Consider the following 14393-nt stretch of genomic DNA (forward strand, 5'->3'; position numbering starts at 1 on the left):
CCAAAATCCAGGATTCTCCCCAAAAATACAAAACTCTTAACAGAATCTCAATTCCCACAGAAATTTCATCCCAAAATCCCAGATTTTTAACCGAATTTCACCTCCCCATGTGTCTCCCATCCCAAATCCCACCCAGAATTCCCAAATTTCATCTGGAATTCCCAAATTTCCTGCTGCTCTCAACTTTCTATGGGAATTTCAACCCAAAAATTCACCATTTGCCACAGGATTTTCTCTTTTCCATGAGAATTTCATCCCAAAATTTGGGAATTTTCACAGCATTTCAGTTTCCCATGGAAATATCATCTCAAAAATCCACAATTTTCCACAGGATTTCCCCATTTCCATGGAAATTTCATCCCAAAATCCCAGATTTTTCACCAGATTTCACCTCCCCATGTGTCTCCCATCCCAAATCTGATCCCAAATTCCTGATTTTCCAGCTGCAGCACTTCCTGGATATTCAACTTCCCATGGGAATTTCAACCCAAAAAATCTGGGAATTTTAATAGGATTTCCCTTTTTCCATGGGAATTTTATCTCAAAATCCCAGATTTTTAACCGGATTTCACCTCCCCATGTGTCTCCCATCCCAAATTCCACCCAGAATTCCCAAATTTCATCCCGAATTCCCAATTTTCCAGGTGCAATCCCTGCTCTCAACTTTCTATGGGAATTTCAACCCAAAAATTCACCATTTTTCTCAGGATTTCCCCATTTTCCATGGGAATTTCATCCCAAAATCCAGGATTTTCACCAGATTCCAATTCCCTGTGTGTCTCCCATCCCAAATCCCACCCGGAATTCCCAAATTCTGTCCCAAATCTGATCCCAAATTCCCCAATTTTGGATTTTCCAGGTGCAATCCCTGCTCTCAACTTTCTATGGGAATTTCAACCCAAAAATTCACCATTTTCCACAGGATTTTCTCTTTTCCATGGGAATTTCATCCTAAAATCTGGGAATTTTCACTGGATTTCAATTTCCCATCCCAAATCTGATCCCAAATTCCAGAATTCCTGATTTTCCAGATTCATCACCTCCTGGATATTCAGTTTCCCATGGGAATTTCATCCCAAAATTCAGGAATTTTCACAGGATTTCCCCTTTTCTATGGGAATTTCATCCCAAAATCCCAGATTTTTCACCGGATTTCACCTCCCCATGTCTCCCATCCCAAATTCCACCCAGAATTCCCAAATTTCATCCCGAATTCCCAATTTTCCTGCTGCTCTCAACTTTCTATGGGAATTTCAACCCAAAAATTCACAATTTTCCTCAGGATTTCCCCATTTTCCATGGGAATTTCATCCCAAAATCCCAGATTTTTCACCGGATTTCACCTCCCCATGTCTCCCATCTCCCAGAATTCCCAAATCTCATCCCGAATTTTGGATTTTCCAGGTGCAATCCCTGCAATCCTTGCTCTCAACTTTCTATGGGAATTTCAACCCAAAAATTCACCATTTTCCACAGGATTTCCCCATTTTCCATGGGAATTTCATCCCAAAATCCCAGATTTTTCACCAGATTTCACCTCCCCATGTCCCCCATCTCCCAAAATTCCCAGATTTCACCCTGAATTTTGGATTTTCCAGGTGAAATCCCTGATCTCCACCCTGCAGCAGTTCAGCTCAGGAGTTTCCCTGCAGGAATCTGGCAATTCCCAGCCGCTGCCTCCTTCCTCCTTCCAGAGGTTCCTCAGGGCCAAAGCCATCCCTGGGCTGCTGCTGGCTGATCACCAGGGACACTTCAGGAACAGGTGGGATTTGGGATTTTTTGGGATTTTTTTGGGATTTTTTGGGGGATTTTTGGGGGGTTTATGGGATTTATGGGGTGATTTTGGGGGTTTTTGGGGGTTTTGTTTTGGGGTTTGGGGATTTTGGGGATTTTCTTTGAATTTTCTGGGGGTTTTCTGGGGATTTTGGGGATTTTTTTGGGATTTTATGGGATTTTTTGGGGATTTTTTGGGGATTTTATGGGATTTTGGGGTTTTGGGATTTTTTGGGGATTTTTTGGGATTTTTTGGGGATTTTCTTTGAATTTTCTGGGATTTTATGGGGGTTTTATGGGGGTTTTATGGGAATTTTGGAGGTTTTCTGGGGATTTTGGGGATTATGGGGATTTTATGGGGATTTTGGGGAATTTTTGGTGATTTTCTTTGAATTTTCTGGGATTTTATGGGGTTTTCTGGGAATTTTGGGAGTTATTTTGGGAATTTTCTGGGGATTTTGGGAGTTTTATGGGGATTTTTTTGAGAATTTATGGGGATTTTTTGGGGATTTTGGGGATTTTCTGGGATTTTCTGGGAATTTTAGGCATTTCATGGGAGTTTTTTGGGGATTTTATGAGGATTTTCTGGAATTTTTTGGGGATTTTCTGGGATTTTGGGAGTTTTCTGGGAATTTTGAGAATTTTATGGGGGTTTTCTGGGAATTTTGGGGATTTTCTGGGATTTTCTGGGAATCTTAGGGATTTTGGGGGTTTTATGGGGATTTTCAGAGGATTTTATGGGGATTTTGGGGATTTTTTGGGAGTTTTTGGGGATTTTGGGGGAATTTGGGGGATTTTTTGCAGATTTTCTGGGGGTTTTATGGGGATTTTGGGAATTTTTTGGGAATTCTGGGGATTATTCTGGGAATTTCAGGAATTACTTTGGAGATTTTCTGGGAATTTGGGGGATTTTCTGGAATTTGGGGGATTTTCTGGGGATTTTGGGGATTTTATGAGGGTTTTCTGGGATTTTCTGGGGATTTTATGGGAATTTTGGGGGTTTTCTGGGGATTTTCTGGGAACCAAGAATTTTGGGAATTTTCCATCCGAGGAATCAGAAATTCCAGGATTTTCCTACTCAGGGAATCAGAAATTCTGGGAATTTGCTGCTCAGGAAACCAAGAATTTTGGGAATTCTCCATTCAGGGAATCAGAAATTCTGGGAATTTGTCACTCTGGGCGCCAAGAATTTTGGGAATTTCCCATTCACAGCTGGGAATCCAACTGGGAATTCTGGGAATTTCCCACTCCAAAGCCCAGGAATTCCTGGAATTCCCAATTTTCCGGAATTTTCCAGGTATTTCCAGAGTATCTACGACACTGCAGAGAACATTGGGATTCGATATCCGGAGGGTTTGAGTCCTGAGGAGAAACTGGAGTTTGTCACTGACACGGCTGAGGTGGGAATGCCGGGGATTTGGGGAATTTTTGGGAATTTTTGGGGATTTTTTGGGGGGTTTTGATTTTTCGGGGATTTTTTGGGGAATTTTTGGGGATATTTTGGGAATTTTTTGGGTTTTTTGGGATTTTTTTTTAATTTTCAGGGACTTTTGGGGGATTTTTTTGGGAGTTTTTGGGGATTTTGGGGGAATTTTGGGGCATTTTTTGGGGAATTTTGGGGAATTTTTTGGGGATTTTTTGAGATTTTTCAGGGATTTTTTTTTTATTTTTCGGGGATTTTTTGGGATTTTTCAGGGGTTTTTTTTTGATTTTTGGGGAATTTTTGGGAATTTTTCAGGGATTTTTCTGGGATTTTTTGGGGATTTTTCAGGAATTTTGGGGAATTTTTTGGGAATTTTTGGGGATTTCCAGGGATTTTAGGGGATTTTTTGGGAATTCTGGGGATTTTTTGGGGGATTTTTTGGGAATTTTTTTTCTTTTTTGAGAATTCCGGGGATTTTTTGGGAATTTTTCTGGAATTGTTTTTGGTTTTTTGGGATATTTTGGGGATTTTTGGGGATTTTTGGGGATTTTTCAGGAATTTTGGGGGATTTTTCGGATTTTGGGGATTCTTTGGGGATTTTTTTTTATTTTTGGGGTTTTTCAGATTTTGGGGATTTTGGGGATTTTTGGGATTTGGGATTTTTGGGATTTTTGGGATTTTTTGGGGATTTTTGGGATTTTTTTGGGATTTTTGGATTTTTTGGGATTTGTTTTGGGGGTTTTGGGATTTTTGGGATTTTTGGGATTTTTAAATTGGGATTTTCAATTTGGGGATTTCTGGGATTTTTGGGATTTTGGATTGGGATTTTTTGGGGATTTTTCTGGGATTTTTTGGGGAGTTTTTGGGGATTTTTTGGGATTTTTCAGGGACTTTTCAGGAATATTTGGGCATTTTTCTGGGATTTTTTGGGAATATTTGGGGGATTTTTTTGAGATTTTTGGGCATTTTTTTTTATTTTTGGGGATTTTTTGGGGATTTTTTTATTATTTTTTGGGATGTTTCGAGGATTTTTCAGGAATTTTGGGGGATTTTTTGGGAATTCTGGGGATTGTTGGGGGATTTTTGGGATTTTTTTTGGGGGGGGGATTTTTTTGGGATTTTTTGGGGGGATTTTTTGGGGATTCATCCCACTCTCTTTTTTCCCATTTTTCCCATTCCCAATCCCACTTTCCTAGTTTCTCTCCTTCCCAATCCCATTTTTCCCCCATTTTTTCCTATTTTCCCCATTATTTTTCCCATTCCCAATCCCACTTTTCCCATTTTTCCCCATACCCAATCCCACTCTTCCTGGTTTTTCTCCTTCCCAATCCCGTTTTTTCCCGTTTTTTCCCCATTTTTCCCCATTTTTCCCCATTTTTCCCATCCCCAATCCCACTTTTCCATGTTTTTCCCATCCCCAATCCCATTTTTTCCCTTTTTTTCCCATTTTTCCATGTTTTTCCCATTCCCAATCCCATTTTTCCATGTTTTTCCCATTCCCAATCCCATTTTTTTCCCATTTTTCCATGTTTTTCCCATTCCCAATCCCATTTTTCCATGTTTTTCCCATCTCCAATCCCATTTTTATCCCATTTTTCCCTGTTCCCAGTGGCTGGCCCAGCTGAGCACTCTCGTGGCTCGCTCTCTGTTCTCCCTGGCTGGAGGAGCTGAAAGTGCTGAGAGCATCCAGGCTGAGCCCACAACGGTGAGAAATCCTGGAATTCTGGGGGAAAAACGGGAATTCCGGGGATAAATCATGGGAAAAAATCCTGGGAGAAAATCTGGGAATGCTGGGGGAAAATTCTAGGAATGAATTCTGGGAATTCTGGGGGCTAAATCATGGGAATAAGTCTGGGAAAAAATCTGGGAATAAATCCTGGGTATTCTGGGAAAAAATCTGGGAATTTTGGAAAAAAATCTGGGAATTCTGGGGATAAATCATTGGAATGAATCCTGGGAATTTTGGGAAAAAAATTCTGGGAAAAAATCCTGGGAATTCTGGGGAAAAATCCTGGGAAAAAAATCTGGGAATCAATCCTGGGAATCCTGGGAAAAAGTCCTGGGAATTCTGGGGATAAATCCTGGGAATGCTGGGGGAAAATCCAGGAATTCTGGGAAAAAATCTGGGAAAAAATCTGGGAAAAAATCCTGGGAATAAATCCCGGGAATCCTGGGAATAAATCTGGGAAAAAAATCCTGGGAATTCTGAGAAAAAATCCTGGGAATTCTGGGGAAAAATCTGGGGAAAAATCCTGGGAATTCTGGAAAAAAAAATCTGGGAATGAATTCTGGGAATTCTGGGGAAAAGTCCTGGGAAAAAATTTGGGAATTCTGGAAATAAATCTGGGAAAAAATCTTGGGAAAAAATCATGGAAATCAGTCCTGGGAATAAATCTGGGAATCAATCCTGGGAATTCTGGGGAAAAAATCTGGGAATTCTGGGGGAAAATCCTGGGAATAAATCTAAGAATCCTGGGAATAAATCTGGGAAAAAATCCTGGGAGTTCTAGGGAAAAATCCTGGGAATGAATTCTGGGAATTCTGGAAAAAAACCTGGGAATTCTGGGGAAAAATCCTGGGAATAAATCTGGGAATCAATCCTGGGAATCAATCCACTTTTCCCCCCAAAATTCCCACTTTCTCTGCTAGAATTCCCACTTTTCCCAACAGAATTCCCACTTTTCTCTCAGAATTCCCACTTTTCCCCCCAAAATTCCCATTTTTTCCCCCAAAATTCCCACTTTTCCTGCTGAAATTCCCACTTTCCCCCCAAATCCCCACTTTTCCTGCTGAAATTCCCACTTTCCCTGCTGAAATTCCCATTTTTCCCCCAAAATTCCCATTTTTCCTCCCAAAATTCCCACTTTTCCTGCTGAAATTCCCATTTTCCCCCCAGAATTCTCATTTTTCCTGCTGAAATTCCCACTTTTCCCTCCAAAATTCCCACTTTTCCCCCAAAATTCCCACTTTTCCCCCCAAAATTCCCATTTTTCCCCACAAAATTCCCATTTTTCCTCCCAAAATTCCCACTTTTCTCCCGAAATTCCCACTTTTCTCCCAAAATTCCCACTTTTCCCCCCAAAATTCCCACTTTTCCCCCAAAATCCCCAGTTTTCCTGATGAAATTCCCATTTTCCCCCCAGAATTCTCATTTTTCCTGCTGAAATTCCCACTTTTCCTCCCAAAATTCCCACTTTTCCTGATGAAATTCCCACTTTTCCTCCCAAAATTCCCACTTTTCCTCCCAAAATTCCCACTTTTCCTGATGAAATTCCCACTTTTCTCCCAAAATTCCCACTTTTCCTGCTGAAATTCCCATTTTCCCCCCAGAATTCTCATTTTTCCTCCCAAAATTCCCACTTTCCCTGCTGAAATTCCCACTTTTCCCCCCAAAATTCCCACTTTCCCTGCTAGAATTCCCATTTTTCTTGCCAGAATTCCCACTTTTCCTGCTAGAATTCCCACTTTTCCTGATGAAATTCCCACTTTTCCCCCCAAAATTCCCATTTTTCTCCCAAAATTCCCATTTTTCCTCCCAAAATTCCCACTTTCCCTGCTGAAATTCCCACTTTTCCCTCAGCATTCCCACTTTTCCTGATGAAATTCCCACTTTTCCCCCCAAAATTCCCATTTTTCCTGCTGAAATTCCCACTTTCCCTGCCAGAATTCCCACTTTTCCTGATGAAATTCCCACTTTTCCCCCCAAAATTCCCACTTTTCCCCCCAAAATTCCCACTTTTCCCCCCAAAATTCCCATTTTTCCCCCCAAAATTCCCGTTTTTTCCCTGAAATTCCCATTTTCCCTGTCACAATTCCCGTTTTTCCAGGTGGCTCGGCTGCTCTATGGATTTCTGATCCAAACCAACAACTCCTGGTTCCAATCCATCGTCAAAGCCGACCTGAAAGGAATCCTGGGTGAGGAAAATTCCGAAAAAATCCCGGAAAATCCGGGAAAATCCGGGAATTCGGGGGGTTTGGAATTCTGGGATTTCCTCATTCCCAATCCCCTTTTTCCCTTTTTTTCCCAATCCTATTTTTCCCATTCCAAATCCCATTTTTTCCCCATTTTTTCCCCATTTTTCCCTTTCCAAATCCAATTTTTTTCCCATTTTTTCCCATTCCAAATCCCATTTCTTCTATTTTTTTTTCCACTTTTCCCATTTGAAATCCAATTTTTCCCAATTTTTTTCCCATTCCAAATCCCATTTCTTCCCATTTTTTCCCAATCCCATTTTTCCCCATTTTTTGTCCCATTTTTCCCATTCCAAACCAAATTTTTCCTTTTTTTTTTCCCTTTTTTCCCATTCCAAATCCAATTTTTCCCCATTTTTTTCCCATTTTTCCCATTCCAAATCCCATTTTTCCTCATTTTTTTCCCCATTCCAAATCCAATTTTTCCCCCATTTTTTTTCCATTCCAAATCCCATTTCTTCTATTTTTTTTTCCACTTTTCCCATTCCAAATCCCATTTTCTTCCCATTTTTTCCCCATTTTTCCCATTCCAAATCCAATTTTTTCCCTATTTTTCCCCATTTTATTCTTCATTCCAAATCCCATTTTTTCCCATCATTTTTCCCATTTTCCCCATTTTTTCCCCATTTTCCCAGGCAGCACTCCCTAGCACTATGTGGCCATCTCCAGATTTTCCATTTTTCCCAATTTTTTTCCCCATTTTTCCCCATTTTTTCCCATTTTTTCCCCATTTTCCAGGCAGCACTCCCCAGTCCTACATCACCATCTCCAGATTTTCTCATTTCTCCCATTCCCAATCCCATTTTTCCCATTTTTCCCATTATTTTTCCCATTATTTTCCCACTTTTCCCACTTTTCCCATTATTTTTCCCAAATTTTCCCAATTTTTTCCCATTATTTTCCCCATTTCCAGGAGGCACCCCCCAGCACTACATCTCAGTCTCCAGCCCAGTGAACACAACCTACCTGATCCCATTTCTCCCATTCCCAATCCCATTTCTCCCATTCCCAATCCCATTTTTCCCATTTTTCCCATTATTTTTCCCCATTTTTCCCAATTTTTTCTCCCAAATTTTCCCATTTTTTCCCCATTTTCAGGAGGAACCCCCCAGCACTACGTGGCAGTCTCCAGATTTCCCATTTTTCCTGTTATTTTTCCCATTTTTCTGGTTTTCCCAGGAGAAATCTCACACCAATCACCCCCAGCAGGTTTGGGGGATTCAGGATTTTTTGGGATTTTCTCAATTTCCCCAAATTTTCCCATTTTTTCCCCATTTTTAGGAGGAACCCCCCAGCACTACGTGGCTGTCTCCAGATTTTCCATTTCTCCCATTCCCAATCCCATTTTTCCCATTATTTTTCCCCATTTTTCCCCATTTTTTTCCCCATTTTTCCCAATTTTTTCCTAGTTTTTTTCCCATTTTTCCCAGTTTTTTTCCCCATTTTTTCCCAATTTTTTTCCCCACTTTTTCCCCACTTTTTCCCCATTTATTTTTTCCCCATTTTCCCAGGCGGCACTCCCCAGCACTATGTGGCCATCTCCAGATTTTCTATTTCTCCCATTCCCATTTTTCCCATTATTTTTCCCCACTTTTCCCATTATTTTTCCCAATTTTTTTCCCAAATTTTCCCATTTTTCCCCATTTCCAGGAGGAACCCCCCAGCACTACGTGGCAGTCTCCAGCCCAGTGAACACAACCTTCCTGATCCCATTGCTCCCATTCCTAACCCCATTTCTCCCATTTCCAATCCCATTATTTCCATTCCTAACGCCTTTTTTCCCATTATTTTCCCCACTTTTCCCATTATTTTTCCCACTTTTCCCATTATTTTCCCCATTTTTCCAGGCAGCACTCCCCAGCCCTACATCACCATCTCCAGATTTCCCATTTCTCCTGTTATTTTTCCTGTTATTTTTCCCATTTTTCCAGGGGAAATCTCACATCAATCACCCCTGGCAGGGTTCTAGGATGGGTTTTTCCCATTTTTCCCAATTTCTTTTCCCAATTTCCCCATTTTTTCCCCATTTTTCAGGAGGAATCCCCCAGCACTACGTGGCAGTCTCCAGATTTTCCATTTTTCCCTTCATTTTTCCCATTCCCAGTCCTGTTTTTCACCTTGCTGACCCCATTTTTCCCCATTCCCAACCCCATTTCTCCTATTCCCAATCCCATTTTTCCCATTTTTCCCATTATTTCCCCATTTTTCCAGGCGGCATTCCCCAGCACTATGTGGCCATCTCCAGATTTTCCATTTTTCCAGTTTTTTCCCCAGTTTTTTCCCCAGTTTTTTCCCCATTTTTTCCCCATTTTTTCCCCATTTTTCCCCATTTTCCCAGGCAGCACTCCCCAGCCCTACATCACCATCTCCAGGTTTTCCATTTCTCCCATTCCCAATCCCATTTTTCCCAAATTTCCCCATTTTTTCCCCATTTTCAGGAGGCACCCCCCAGCACTACGTGGCAGTCTCCAGCCCAGTGAACACAACCTACCTGATCCCATTGCTCCCATTCCCAATCCCATTATTTCCATTCCTAACCCCATTTTTCCCAATTTTTCCATTATTTTTCACACTTTTCCTATTATTTTTCCCTTTTTCCCATGTGGCACTCCCCAGCCCTACATCACCATCTCCAGATTTTCTCATTTCTCCCATTCCCAATCCCATTTTTCCCATTTTTCCCATTTTTCCCATTACTTTTCCCATTATTTTCCCACTTTTCCCACTTTTCCCATTATTTTTCCCAACTTTTTTCCCATTTTTCCCCATTTTTTCCCCATTTCCAGGAGGAACCCCCCAGCACTACGTGGCAGTCTCCAGCCCAGTGAACACAACCTACCTGGTTCAGTTCGCCTTGGCAAACCTGACAGGAACCAAAGTGAATTTCTCCAAGGAGGAATGTCAGAATCCCGAAAAAACCCCTGGAGCACAGCCTGAGGTGGGCTGGGATTGGGGGAATTGGGATTTTGGGGGAAATTGGGGAATTTTGGGGGAAATCGGGGATTTTAGGCAAAAAATTGTGGATTTTTAGGGGGAAATTGTTGATTTTTAGGGGGAAAATTGTGGATTTTGGGTGAAAATTGGGGATTTTAGGGAAATTGTTGATTTTGGGGGAATAATTGGGGATTTTGGGGGGAGGGATTTGGGGGAAAATTGGGGATTTTGGGGGAAAATTATGGAATTTTAGCTGGAAAATTGTTGATTTTAGGGGAAAAATTGGGGATTTTTAGTGAAATTTTGAAGTGGAATTTTGAAGTGGGGATTTTAGGCAAAAATGTGGATTTTAGGGAAATTGTTGATTTTGGGGGAATAATTGGGGATTTTGGGAAAATTGGGGATTTTGGGGGAAAATTAGAGTTTCAGAAATTAAATTTTGGCAGAAAATTGTTGATTTTTAGGGGGACAATTGTGGATTTTGGGTGAAAAGTGATGGAATTTTGGGGGAAATTGTGGATTTTTAGGGGGAAAATCGGAATTGTAGGGGCAAAAGTGATGGAATTGAAGGGGAAAAGTTGTGGAGTTTTAGGGGAAAATAATGGAATTTTGGGGGGAAATTTAGGGGATTTTGGGGGAAAGTGGGGATTTTGGGGGAAATTCCCATTTTAATTCCCAATTCCCATTTTAATTCCCACTTTAATTCCCATTTTCCCAGCTCTATGACTATTTCTGGATCCAAGGCTCTCTCACTGTAATTCCCATTGTAATTCCCATTGTAATTCCCATTTTAATTCTCATTTTTCCACTTTTCCAGCTCTATGAGTATTTCTGGGTCCAGGGCTTTCCAAGGCTTTAATTCCCATTTTTCCAGCTCCAGTTCTCATTGTAATTCCCATTTTTCCATTGTAATTCCCATTTTTCCAGCTCTAATTCCCGTTTTAATTCCAAATTCCCATTTTAATTTTGATTTTTCCATTCCCAATTCCCATTTTCCCAGCTCTACGAGTATTTCTGGGTCCAGGGCTTTCCAAGGCTGTAATTCCCATTTTAATTCCCGTTTTTCCAGTTCTATTTCCCATTGTAATTCCCATTTTTCCATTCCCAATTCCCATTTTTCCACTCTAATTCCCATTTTAATTCCCATTTCCAGCTCTACGAGTATTTCTGGGTGCAGGGCTCTCTGATTCCCAACTCCACCTCCCGGAATTCCGGCTGCATCCGGAGCTCTGCCCGTCTCTCCAAGGCTCTGATTCCCACTGGAATTCCCAATTCCCATTATAATTTCCATTTTTCCATTTCCAGCTCTGCTAGTATTTCTGGATCTGAGGCTCCCTGATTCCCAACTCTAGGAATTCCCAATTCCCATTGTAATTCCCATTTCCATTCCCACTTTTCCAGCTCTATGACTATTTCTGGATCCAAGGCTCTCCAAGGCTCTAATTCCCATTGTAATTCCCATTTTCCATTCTCAATTTCCATTTTTCCAGCTCTACGACTGTTTCTGGATCCAAGGCTCTCTCACTGTAATTCCCATTGTAATTCCCATTTTTCCAGCTCTAATTCCCATTTTTCCAGCTCTAATTCCCATTGTAATTCCCATTTTTCCATTTTATTTCAGATTTTTCCAGCTTAATTCAGATTTTTCCAGCTCTGATTTCCATTTTAATTCCAAATTCCCATTTTAATTCCCATTTTCCCAGCTGTACGAGTATTTCTGGGTCCAGGGCTCTCTGATTCCCAACTCCACGTCCCGGAATTCCGGCTGCATCCGGAGCTCTGCCCGTCTCTCCAAGGCTCTGATTCCCACTGGAATTCCCATTTTTCCATTCCCAATTCCCACTTTTCCAGCTCTATGACTATTTCTGGATCTGAGGCTGTCTCACTGTAATTCCCATTGTAATTCCTATTGCAATTCCCACTTTTCCAGCTCTAATTCCCAGTTTTCCATTTCAATTTTTCCATTTCCCAGCTCTACGAGTATTTCTGGGTCCAAGGCTCCCCAATTCTCTAATTCCCATTGTAATTCCCATTGTAATTCCCATTGTAATTCCCATTTTTCCAGTTTTAATTCCCATTGTAATTCCCACTTTTCCAGCTCTAATTCCCATTTTTCCATTCCCAATTCCCACTTTTCCAGCTCTACGAGTATTTCTGGGTCCAGGGCTTTCCAAGGCTGTAATTCCCATTTTAATTCCCGTTTTTCCAGTTCTATTTCCCATTTTAATTCCCATTTTTCCATTCCCAATTCCCATTTTTCCACTCTAATTCCCATTTTCTTTCCCATTTTCCCAGCTGTATGAGTATTTCTGGGTTCAAGGCTCTCTGATTCCCAACTCCACGTCCCGGAATTCCGGCTGTGATTTATTCCCATTGTAATTCCCACTAAAATTCCCATTTTAATTCCCATTTTCCCAGCTGTACGAGTATTTCTGGGTGCAGGGCTCTCTGATTCCCAACTCCACATCCCGGAATTCCGGCTGCATCCGGAGCTCTGCCCGTCTCTCCAAGGCTCTGATTCCCATTTTTCCATTCCCATTTTTCCATTCCCATTTTTCCATTCCCATTTTTCCATTCCCATTTTTATTCAGATTTTTCCAGCTCTAATTCAGATTTTTCCAGCTCCAGTTCCCATTTTTCCATTTTAATTCAGATTTTTGCAGCTCTAATTCCCATTGTAATTCCCATTTTTCCACTTTTCCAGCTCTATGAGTATTTCTGGGTGCAGGGACCGATAATTCCCAACTCCACATCCCGGAATTCCGGCTGCATCCGGAGCTCTGCCCGTCTCTCCAAGGCTCTCTCTCCAGCCTTCGAGCTTCGCCTGTGGGATTCGCGGGAATTCTCCACCTGGACGGAGAGCCGCTGGAAGGAGATCCGCGCCAGGATCTTCCTGGTCGCCAGCCCCGAGCTCCAGGTGAGCTCAGGATTCCCGAAATTCCCGAAATTACTGGGATTTGGGAGTCCCGAATTTCCTGAAATCTCTGGATTTGGGATTCCCAAATTTCCTGGGAATGGTGAAATGGGAATTCCCGGAATTCCCGAAATTCATGGGATTTGGGATTTCCAAATTTCCAGAAATCAGGATTCCCGAATTTCCTGGGAACCGTAGAGTTGGGATTCCCGAATTTCCTGGAATCCTCAAGATTGGAATCTCCAATTTTCCTGGAATCCTTAGGATTTGAATTCCCAGTTTGCCTGAAATCCCTGGAATTGGGAATCCCAAAATTCCCAAAATTCCTGGGATTGGGATTCCCAAATTTCTAGAAATCTCTGGGATTGGGATTCTCGAAATTCCTGGGAATTGTGGAATGGGAATTCCCGGAATTCCCGAAATTCCTGGGATTGGGATTCCCGAATTTCCAGAAATCTCTGGGATTGAAATCCCCAATTTTCCTGGAGTCCCTGGGATTGGAATCCCCAAATTTCCCAAAGTCCCTGGAATTGGAATTTCAATTCCGATTATTGATTCTCGATTATTGATTATCGGTTATTGATTGGCAGCTGCTGACTCTGGCCCTGGGGATCTGATCCATTATTGATTATTGATTATCAATTATTGATTGGCAGCTGCTGACTCTGGCGCTGGGGCTCTGATCTTATTGATTATCAATTATTGATCCGCAGCTGCTGACTCTGGCCCTGGGGATCTGATCCATTGATCAATTATTGATTATTGATTATGGGTTATTGATCCGCAGCTGCTGACTCTGGTGCTGGGGGTCTGATCAGGTTATTGATTATCGATTATTGATTATCGATTATCGATCCACAGCTGCTGACTCTGGTGCTGGGGGTCTGATCAGGGTATTGATTATCGATTATTGATCCATTATTGATTATCGGTTATCGATCCGCAGCTGCTGACGCTGGCGCTGGGGGTCTGATCCATTATTGATTATCGATTATTGATTATTGATTATCGATTATCGATCCGCAGCTGCTGACTCTGGCGCTTGGGGTCTGATAAGGTTATTGATTATCGGTTATCGATCCGCAGCTGCTGACTCTGGCGCTGGGGTTCTGATCAGGTTATTGATTATTGATCGATTATTGATTATTGATTATCGATTATCGATCCGCAGCTGCTGACTCTGGCCCTGGGGATCTGATCCATTGATCAATTATTGATTATTGATTATGGGTTATCGATCCGCAGCTGCTGACTCTGGCGCTGGGGGTCTGATCAGGTTATTGATTATCGATTATTGATTATCGATTATTGATTGGCAGCTGCTGACTCTGGCGCTGGGGGTCTGATCAGGTTATTGATTATTGATTATCGATTATC

General features: G+C 41.7%; 1 protein-coding gene across 1 annotated transcript in view; it reads left to right on the plus strand.

The window, feature by feature from the left end:
• LOC146427348 (nicastrin-like) overlaps positions 1–14393 on the plus strand; it is a 52438-nt gene that overhangs the window by 37651 nt on the left and 394 nt on the right. Inside the window, exons 17-22 of the mRNA XM_085082216.1 lie at positions 1599–1762; positions 3071–3173; positions 4806–4901; positions 7024–7111; positions 9955–10106; positions 12807–13019. Of these exons, the coding sequence (XP_084938342.1) occupies positions 1599–1762; positions 3071–3173; positions 4806–4901; positions 7024–7111; positions 9955–10106; positions 12807–13019 (816 nt within the window). The remainder of the gene's footprint in view (positions 1–1598; positions 1763–3070; positions 3174–4805; positions 4902–7023; positions 7112–9954; positions 10107–12806; positions 13020–14393) is intronic.

Source organism: Lichenostomus cassidix, chromosome 25 (genome assembly GCF_008360975.1).
Source record: "Lichenostomus cassidix isolate B80296 chromosome 25, HeHo_3.0, whole genome shotgun sequence".
NCBI lineage: Eukaryota > Metazoa > Chordata > Aves > Passeriformes > Meliphagidae > Lichenostomus > Lichenostomus cassidix.